This window comes from Platichthys flesus, chromosome 16 (genome assembly GCF_949316205.1).
Source record: "Platichthys flesus chromosome 16, fPlaFle2.1, whole genome shotgun sequence".
NCBI lineage: Eukaryota > Metazoa > Chordata > Actinopteri > Pleuronectiformes > Pleuronectidae > Platichthys > Platichthys flesus.
Genome location: NC_084960.1, coordinates 18,536,761 through 18,547,372, shown reverse-complemented (window position 1 = coordinate 18,547,372; position 10,612 = coordinate 18,536,761). Strand labels below are relative to the sequence as shown.

The window sequence follows — 10,612 nt, the reverse complement described above, 5'->3', positions numbered from 1 at the left end:
GTCATGCAGAATATTCATGCTGGTAAACAATGTCATAAAAATGCATTTCTAATTTGCAATCGTCACCATGTTTTTTTTTTTTTTTTTGGTCCATAGAATAGTTTCTCAAAGATGTTCTCCCGCTGCTGCTGAATATCTGCTTTTCTTTAAAAGCCTGTATCTCCTCGCCCCATTCCCAGAGGTATTGAGTGTATGGTCTGCAGAATCTCCTCCCCCACTCCCTGGTTCTCTCAGAGGAGGAGGCAGCTCCTCCTCTTCCATCATGCCGTCAGAGAGAGCGGTTTGCTGCAGGAGATGCTGTTTTGCCCACATTTTAGCATCCAGTTTTGGGGTTTAATAGTAATTCATGGTGATGATAATGACGTTGCATTGGCATTGCTAGATGGGGGGAAAAAAAGAAATTGACAGTCTCTCTCCCATTTTTTCTCATGGACTCCTGCTCCACTTATATAATCCATCCATTGTGTCTTTGACTGTCTTTCTTCTGGTTTTAATTGGTTTCATTCATGCCATGCAGATTTGCTTAAGAAGGGCAGCAGCAGCAGCAGCGATGCAGCGATGCAGGAGGAGGAGGTCAAGATACCTTAAAGTCTTGAGAGGGAAAGAGAGAGTGAGAAAGAGGCTCAATCACATCACATCTTCATTTCCATTGACACCTGCTTCTTTAAAAGCAGATGGTATGGCCAGTTTCATGTCTTTTAGGGCTTCTGTTCACCCCAATAGTTTGTCCATCCTTGTGTCTGTCTTTGGGTTAAATTCCATCTCAAGGTGGACTAAAAGTGATTCCTCAAGGGTTTACGGAGATCCCAGTGTTCGTGTTTAAGTCCGAAGCTGCCAACAGTCTCTCAGATGATTCAGATGCTGTCAAATAGATAGGATTTACGTCGAATATACATATGATATGGCTGATGTTTTCTGATATGTATGAGCAGATTCCCACCGGCTGGTAGAGGTCCTGTGGTTCAGCAGAGATTAGCAGGGCAGCCCGACCTCTGTAGCCGAGCAGCAATACTGGATCAGACTCTGCTGGAGCCGTTCGACATCATGATGGACCGCCCCTCACCTTGCATAGTGCTTTGAGCGCCAAAATTAAGGAGCATTCGCTGGAAATCAATAGCTGTGCATGCAGCTTCTGGAAATAAAGGGGAGTCAGTCAAAGGAATAACACAACTGGGAAATGGAGGGTGTCCTTGTCACATGGTTTCCAAATCCTCTTGCTGCTGAGCTGGGAGCATCCAGACCGTGGTGCGCCGTGATTACCAGTCACTTCCATGTTAAAATGTCTCCAGGTTGCATATGAATGTGTCACACAGATGAAAAATATTTCAGTCAGCGACTATGATGATTTCAACCTCTTGTGTTCTTTTTTCTTTTTTTGTTCTCTTTCTCTCTGTCTCTCTCCCATTTTCAACAGTGAGTTCCATCAGGCGAGATGGAGGAGCAGTGGCATAAAACTCAACGTTTTCCTCTTCTCATGTGGAGGGGAGGAGGGAGTGTTAGAAACTCAGCACTGAAAGGAAAAAAAAAAAGAGAATTTTATTGAGGATTTAAAGTGGACAAGCCACGATCAGGACTTGTTCACTTCAGATTGATCGTGCCCTGATGAAGGGTGATCGAGAAGTTTTCAAGTCATGAACAGTACATCACTTCCTCCAGGTGCTCACACTACGTATGAGCTGATAAAGACTGTAGGTATTTCAGATGCAGCATTAGGTTACAGTTTATTTTAACCACAGGCCAATATGTTATTTTCTTTCAGACTTGATGTGAACTCAAGCAGCAGATCTGCTGTACATTCATACTGTCATTTAACGCAGCGATGCTGGTGGATAAAATAATTTCTTCTTTGCTTTCAAAAGAATGTCTGCACAAAGCAGGGTTTACTCAGTGGAAGCTGACTCATGAATAAAATAAAACAGGTTGCATTTTACAAACTAGTTCATACTCATACATCAGTAGTAAGCAATTTCACTCAGTAGCCTAATTGGGGTGTAGCAACTGAAACAACTGACACAAATAAAGTCAGGGTTGAGAGTTAAAAAGGGAAGATGGTGGAAACGTCTGATCATACACTGTAATAATAATAATAATAATAATAATAACAATAATAATAATAATAATAATAATGTAAATCTTGACATTATGAAAAGACTTATACTGGTTGTTTTCCTCTGGGACGGGAGTCGTGACGGATCACTGACGTATCAGCGAAGGCTTTTTTGCTGGATTCTGATTCTACATTGTGACCTTAAACACCTCATCAGTACGCAGTCAAGAGCGTCTACATTATCATTTCCAAACGTCTCCTTGTCTGCCCGTCTATGGAGTAGTGTGGACACCAGGCCTATCAGTAGCAGAGTTGACCTGTTTTCAAATGAAATAGTGTGGGTAAGCTTTTACCCTAATAGTTAGTATTAATGATGACTAATGATGCAACCTGATTTTAAGTTAGCAAATACCTCAAGGAAGACTCAATTCTGGAGTTGGATAAATGGAACCCAAAAAATCCATAATGCCCCAAAAAATTCTTTGGACACAATAAGCTGAAAATAAGGTGTGACAATTATTTTACCCACCAGCGTAAAAAAATTACTTTCATTTCCTCTGCTGAAATAGCATTGGTATCTTTCTGAAGTGGATCACGGGCCCACATTAAACACATTAGGGGCCTGTTTCCCAAAAGCATCAAGATGGGCTCAGATTATGATTGTTTTGTATCTTAGATTCTCGTTTTATGCAGTAGAAGGTTACGTTTTGTGAAGTTTGACAGAACAACATAAACCTCCTCACTATGTTTTTTGTGACCCAAACTTTTCCGGATCCTTTTTGTTCCATCTTAGTCTCTGTTGTTTTGAAGAAGCCTGAAGACACGACTCACACCTCCTGCAATTTTGTTTTCAGGTTCCAATTTTGTTTGCTTATTTTATTCACAAATAATTTTGTAAATAAGAGGTCAAACAATGTGAATAAAAAATATTTATCAAAATGTTTCAGTTCTTAAAAGGAAATGTCAGGGTATTCCTTGTTTTCCCCTTTCTGAGTATAATAAACTATTAATACAGAGAAGGTTTAGCACTGGTTTCTCTATTACTATGACAATGGCCCATTTAAACCCAAAGATGCTGTTGGCAGACAGGCAGTGAGATTCCTTGGATATACGGTAAGTGTGATGCGTCGCATTAGCCATTATAGAAAGCCTTCTTTCTTTAATAATTCAAAGTCATCTGAGGCCGGAGATATTAAAAGACTTTCACAATGGCAGACTGAGTGTTACAGATCTAATTGGTAGTTTCCAGTGTAGTGGAAACTGCAGCAACAACATACTGTACACCAAGGCAAGGGAATGGTAAACCAACTACACCACTAAAAAAAAGGAAAAAGACATCACTAAAAGGCTCGCCCAGCTCAATCGACATGCAAACACACCAAGAAGACACAGAGCCTGAATATGACACACACTAACTAATTTCTCTCTGTCGACACAATCACACACTCACAGACAGCAGAAGTCCTCGGGGGGCTGCTCAGTCCTCTGATATGATGAATGGTTTTGAATGGTTTTGGATGGTAATTGAAAAGCTGATGAGACCAAGAGACATCGAGGTCAAAGGCAGGGAAATCAAAGAGATGTCGGAGGTCAAAGTTCAAACCAGAGGACTGCAGCCAACCAGAACTGGGCTCAAATCCAGACAAAGAGCTGAGACCTAAACATCTCAGTTGGTGTGTCCTTCTAATGTACAGACCAGACCTTGGCCAAATAACAAACATTTTTAGCTCTTTGTTTCATCCCACTTTGACAGTCAGACAGGCAAGGTTTGCTGCGTAAGGCCAGCTGATTTTCTACTTAATTTCATTCTGGTGCAGTGTGACAAACTTCAGTTGCCCTGCACCTGTGTGGGATAAAACAAGCCCGAGAAAGTGTTTGTGGAGGCTGTTTGACCCAGGTGTGGTATACACAAAGTCTACATGAAAGAAAAAGAAAAAAGGTAAGGAAATAGAGTGCAGCACACGACACGAAAAACACAGAACATAAAACAAAATGTCACGAGAACACAGGAACCACACACAGGTGAGGGAAGACAGCACAAGAAGCAAACACAGGTGCACAGGAACAACAGTGAGGTACACATTCTTACATGGAGAAGTGATTTTTGCTTCTTTCTTTCTTCCTCCTCCTCCTCCTCATCATCATCACCATCACCAAACTTTTCTGTCTTCCCCAAACTTTTCCTCCTCCATCTCCTCCCTCTGACGCTGCTTGGCTGACAGTCCACTCAGAACACATCACGTTTATAGCACATTCTTTTTTCCCCTCCTCCCAATCTACAACAATCTTTTAAAGTCCATTCCTATCTCTCTTCCTGGTGAAATCCAGTTATGCCAGTGTATTCATATTTTTTTTTACCAGGGGCAAAGATGTTTCAATTCCTCTCTGCGTGTTGCAGGGATACAGTTTCACAGAAATAGGGACGCAGATATTGAGAACGGGTGAAAAGACGACTGGACGACACAAGGGGGAGACAGGAAGCACATTTGGACAAAGAAAGCAATATAGTACAGCTGAAGGGGAATGGGCACAAAACAGAGCACATGGTAGGCACAGACAAGAGAGGGAAGATCTACGTACAGTATATCTCTGAGGAAACGTGGCTGAACATGAACACTGGGGCACAAAGGGAGAGATTGAGAAAGAGATACCTGAGTTGTGAATGGATGGAAGGGAGACAAACTTTGGCAACAAGGGGCAACATTTGAGAACTAGCAGTATTTTTAATTATAAAAGAAATTCCCCAGAATGTAACATGTGTAGGGTACCTCTGCAGTGTGGAACTTTGGGAATTCAGTGCAACCTCGTCAAAGGCCTTGTGGGGGCAATCCATTTTGTGCATCTTATATTTTTGAAGCGTCTAACTGGTCTGAGACATTTTGGGAGGTGAGAGATTTAAAGCCTGACCCTCTGCACATAGTAGAAAAGCTTGCTGTGGAATAGTGTACGTTCTCAACCATTTTAAAGAGCGATGTCATCATAGCTTAACTGGAGTCATATTGATCACCAACCTCACAAAAATGGTTCAGCCACCTAATTTTAATATCATCCAATACTAGTAGACATAGCCCAGAAACCCTGATCAATTAGGCCTTCAGAAAGCTTTATCTTACCTTTTTTCACAACCAATCAAATTGAATGGAGCGTACTGGTGTAACATGTGTTCCCAGTGTTGCACTATAGGTGGTTGTAGTTTTAATGGGAGGGTCAGGTCAATCTTAATTTAAAGGTGTTTCTAAAAGCATAATTGGCTGCTACCTAGGAAATAAGTTCATGAGGGTTAGGGTTAGCAATCACCAGCAATCACCACAGCCACAGCGTGTGATTATGGGGCTGAGGTCTGAGAATACATGACTGATAGAGAAGCCTGAAGCCGAATGTTGGACTGAATTACTGTTTTCATGGAGGGGTTCCATGTTTAGTATAGAAAAGTATTGAGCAGTAAGTACTCTCTCTTCCTGGGACTCACTTTAACATCGTGAAACGTTCCAAACAGGATTATAATGACAATTAAAAATTGTTCGATAAGTTGTTTACAGGGAAAATGTTACACAACCCAGTATTCCGATATTCAAAGTAATAGGGTTTTGTGCCCCCTGTGGGAGTACTACTAGGGTCAGGTTAAACTGGGATGGACTCTCATCCCTCGGGGGAGGTTGCATTGAATTGTTGGATTCTCGTACAGCAGAGATATCCTTTTAAGCTCCTTGCAGTTCATTTGACAGGACCGATGGAAATGTGTCATGAGCAGAGAATGAAGTCGCAGGTGAATGAAAGTAATGGAGGGGGATCTCTTGGGTGGAGAAGAGTCTTTCTTCTCAAAGAAAAAAAGGAAGAAGAAGAAGAATCGGAAGGAGAAGGAGAAGTAGAGGAGTTGAGACAGTGATGGAAGAAGCTGGATTTGTTTGTTTTTTTCATTTGTTAGCATTAGTTCACAGTTACTGTTTCTTTTTGCATATATCTGACAAGCGCAGGGCTTTCAGAACAGTTCTCTGTGAATAGAGAAGCAAAAAAAGAAAAGAAATTAAATCAAAAGCTACGATTGTTAATATGTTTCTCTATAAGTCTCTCAAGATCGATAAGAAAGCAGCTATACAAGACCTATCAGAAATATAACCCCTTCCCATCCTGCAAAAATAAACTTTCCCACCCCACCCGGCCTTGTTACAGTACCTAACTTGGTCTGCTCCGACCAATAGCATCATAGCATTTTGGCATGCATAATGTTGGCCAATCCCACCTCTTCTTGCATCCAAAGAGATGATTTTTTTGTCCTGCATGCTTTGTTAGTGCATATGTATGCTTCGAAACGCATACATCCACACACACCCTTAGTAATCTAAATGTTATATACACATTCATTAAACTTGAGACTTAAGTTCTATCAAACCTCCTCACATTACTAGCCATATCAGTATCCTTATTGCTTGCGTTGGAAACCCATGCATATTCATCTACAACGCAAACTTTACATATGTACATCATCATCACAAAAGCAACCAATCAGCAAGGAAAGTGACTCACAACAAAAGCACATTGGGAAGGAAAGGGAGATACGGAGAGGGTGAGATGGTGAGAAATGATTTAGATCAAAAAGCTCGGGGGAGGGGGGTGTTTTTAGCTATGTATGAATGTGTGCAGGTGTATGTGTCTGTGTGTGCCTGTTGTGCATGTCTAATATGATGGGGTGGTTGAAATGATATTATTTTACTAAGAAACTGATGTGGAACTTCTAGTATATTTAAACTTCAAAATCACTCATTTGCACTTTGCACTTCTGAAGCAAAACGGAAAGTGATGCTCTGCTCGAGCACGAGGCTAAACAGGAAACAGGAAGCCCTGCATGGCCCCAAATCAGGGACTCTTGCGGTTCACGGTATAGCCTGGGAAAACTCTCTCTCACTGACAGTGAGAGTAGAAATTGGAAGAATTCAGAGCTATAGCCAGGTGGTGATAAATTAAATTAGGTTAGCATTAAACTCAAAGCAGTATTTTCAATGGGGTCACCTAACGTAAGCCCAAGATGAAGCATCTAAATTCCAACACTGCAGACAATGTATCTTATTAATCTGTACACTAATAAAAACTGTGAAACCAGCTCGTGGTTGAACAGCAACAGGTGCTGTGACTCCCCCGTGTCAGTTTAATGGTTTTGCTATGGGACAAAGCCAGGTTAGCTATTCCCCCTGCTTCGAGTCCTAAATTTAAGCTAGGCTAATCACTTTCAGGCTACAGCTCCAAATTTAGCGTGACATAAAACTGATATCGACTTTTTTCCCACACACTCTTGGCAAGAAACTGAATAAATGTACTTCTCAAAATGCCAAACTTAATCCTCAAATATACAATTATCTCCACATTTGTTGCTCTCACCTTCCGGCATTCCCAGCTTTGAAAGTAAAAAAGAAACAGCAAGAAGATTAATAAGAGCACGAAAACATTCCTCTGAAAAGGAATCCATTGCTAAATTTCAAAACTTATTTTTTTGGGGGGTCGGATCCAAGAGACAAACTTTCTCTGCAACTTGAAGTGGTTCCTCTCCAAGGATATTCTCATGCAAATCACATCCAAGATGCTCTGCCGGCTGAAGGCCCTCTGTTAGTTTTACGTGGGAGAGAAAGAAGGTGAGAGCGACAAGGGATTTAAACATACATGAAACTTAACCAGCAGACATGAAATCACTGTCTACACAACAATGACAAAGTCTGACATTGTTCTGAAGTCATACACATTTCAGTAACATCAGGAAACTCTAGTTTGAAACAAAAAGGTCAACATTCAAAATCAGATCAACAAAAAATTGATTGGCAGAATGATAACTGTTCATAATCAATATCAAAACTAAACTGAAACAATGATTTCTTTTTGGAGAAGCAAAGAAAAAGGATGCATTTTTTCAAGTTGACATTTGTGCATCTTAGTACAGAGGTAGATGGAGGTCTGGGCACACAGACACACACATACATAACACAAATATCCGTATCACACTCTTCACATATGCCACAGATACATTATATCCGAGCACAGAACCGACCGGTGCTGTCCCACTTATCTACATTGCATATTTCTATGTTTGCATGCTGTGTCTGATGTCATGTTCTCGCTCTTCTTCCCATGTGGCCTTTGTCATCCGCTCGTCTTTTACCACGGGCTGTCGCTCCAGTAGCCGTTCACGGTGCCTCCTACTGACCACCGAAAACAAAGAAGAGATGGACGGACAGAGGAGGTAGGGGGGAGGGGGGCGGAGGATCAGGACGGGGCAAAAAGAGGGAAAGAAAGAGAAGCCAAAAGGATAAAACTAAAAATATTGCCACTGGCTGCTGAGTCACACTGGTGTCAGTGCAAGTAGTAACGCTGTTGGTGGCGGCGGTGGTGGTGATGGTGGAGGGATGAACTCAGACCTGAGGAAAACCTTGCTCCTCACACTCAGGCTGAGCTGCAATGTCTGAAACCTTTCCACATAATCACTTGCCACGCCACCTGAATTGAATAGCTTTTATGCTAACACGCTGTCTTTCTAAGAATGGTGTGAAAAGATGAACATTGACCTTGTTACTGTCTGTCAAGTACGGAGCTGGATTCAGGATGTGATTAGCCAAGCTTAAAATAGACTGGTAGCAGGGAGAAACACGGACCAGGGCCCTTCCAACTAAAACTCATTTTAAACGTTCTAATTTAAGTTTCATTTGATTTATACACAAAAAGAAATAAAAAAGACACTTTGTGTTTTTAAAGTGAGTAACACAGTTACACCTTGACCTATTTTTGCTCAAGGGTTTGATGGTACCTTCAGTCCAGGTAGTGCACACACTTTAGCTCGTTAAGGCCCCCTTAAGTCTCAATAATGAGAATTAGCCAGCTTTAATTATTTTGGACAGATATCAGTTTCGTCCTGCTTCCAGGTTCATCACTAAGTGAGCAAAGCCACATCCTGAGTCCAGCTCTTAGTTTAACACACGGCCGTGAGAGTTGGCTTAATCTTCCCCGCTGACTCTCAGAAGGAGAGCAGATACGCCGTCTTCTTTGTACAGTTCCTTTGAACATGTAGCTCAAGACGAAACGAAAACAACGCAAAGAAACAAGAAGTGGTCGTCCCTTTCCTCGAGCTTTGCAGCTCAGCCTTTAGCTGAGGGCTCAGGCGAGAGTGCGTGGACAGAAGGTGCGTAGTGACGTGGTGTATCATATCAGATCAGGTCCCACAGCTCCACTTTCCATGACAGAATCTAAACTGGAGGTCTTGGTGAGGCTAAAGGTAAAAGTTGAATATATGTATTAACCTTAAGTTTTTTTACATGTTCCTATAGCTAATTTTGCATTCCTTTTTCATACAATAAACTTCACGTGCACACTCTGCAGTGTTGGTGATTCCCAACCTTTTTTTGGCTTGTGGACCCTTAAAGTTTAATCGATTAATCACATCGCAGCAATAGATGGAAACACGATGCATCAAGTCACATTTTCCGTGGCAGATTTTCTGCAAATAATGTAATATTTACTAAAAATGTAAACATATATGTTACGATGTGGTATGACATATGATCAGCTACATGGATATTAGCCTGATTCTCATGCCACTGCCATCTCCCCTTCCCCAAAGAGGAAGATTTATTTTCTGAAATTAAGAAGGAGATTTTATAACAATTCTGAAAATAAAACAGATAAAAAACAATTAAACAAAACATATATGTAATATCTTTGACCTAATTATGATAATGTGACACTTGCATTTTGTTTACTCGAGGGACCAGATTGGGAATCACTGTTACATGACCTGCATCCCATCCTGATAACGTCCCCACCCATCTTAACATTCGCTCCCCTGCTGTCCATTCTATAAAAGTCTTCATACAGTACATCCTGTGAGTGTTGTGAGGGTGTGTGCATAGTGGGAAGCCTGAGGAGGAAGGAGGAGAAGGAGGAGAAGAAGGAGAAGGAGGGGACATCCCTAATTTCATAAGCTGGTTGTGGAGGCGATGTAAAAATGTCACAGAGGTCCCTCTCCCCTCTTTTTCTGTACTGAGGAGACATTCAGATAATAAAGTATGCATCTGTGTGCACTGATGTTTGCACAGGTATATGTAGGAGAAGTTGTATTTCATCTATAGGTAACACAGGAAACTGAACATATATATCCTACATTTTTTTCAAAGGTGCAGAGGTGCTACAGTTTGGGGTATACCCTTGTCATGGATATGCTTTAGATTTTTAAGAGTACAAAACTTGTTCGATTCCATTATTTTCTAGGTGTAGTGATTTTCTTATTCTGGAGCCTCTCATGAGTTACAACGTGCATGCTGTGTCTTATTCATAGCTACTCCTAAGTATCAGCGTTAAAGCATTTAAGTGCGAGTGCAGTCGAGATACAGGCAAGAAATAGCACAGGGAAAGCTAGAGATAAACTAACTCAACTATCACATTAGTCTAAACGAACCTAGACTCTATCCCTGTTAGTAAGGCAGGTGTGTTAGTGTGTGTGTGTATTTTATATTACATCTGCTTAAGCATCTATCTCAGCTTTTAGCTTTTTTAGTGTTTAGCTTTTTTGTGATTTTAGAATAGGATCAT

At 41.2% G+C, this 10,612-nt stretch overlaps 1 protein-coding gene across 2 annotated transcripts in view; it reads right to left on the bottom strand.

The window, feature by feature from the left end:
* The window catches only part of LOC133971435 (potassium voltage-gated channel subfamily C member 1-like), a 65,721-nt gene continuing 55,109 nt past the window's right edge, over window positions 1-10,612 (bottom strand). Inside the window, exons 5-6 of one of the 2 annotated variants that reach the window (XR_009924378.1) lie at window positions 4,137-8,232; window positions 1-1,510 (exon numbers count right to left, since the gene is read on the bottom strand). Coding sequence is in view for 1 of the 2 variants with exons in the window: in XM_062408788.1 (XP_062264772.1) it covers window positions 1,497-1,510 (14 nt within the window). In the remaining variant the exon portion in view is untranslated. The remainder of the gene's footprint in view (window positions 1,511-4,136; window positions 8,233-10,612) is intronic. The other variant, XM_062408788.1, reaches the window with a different exon arrangement.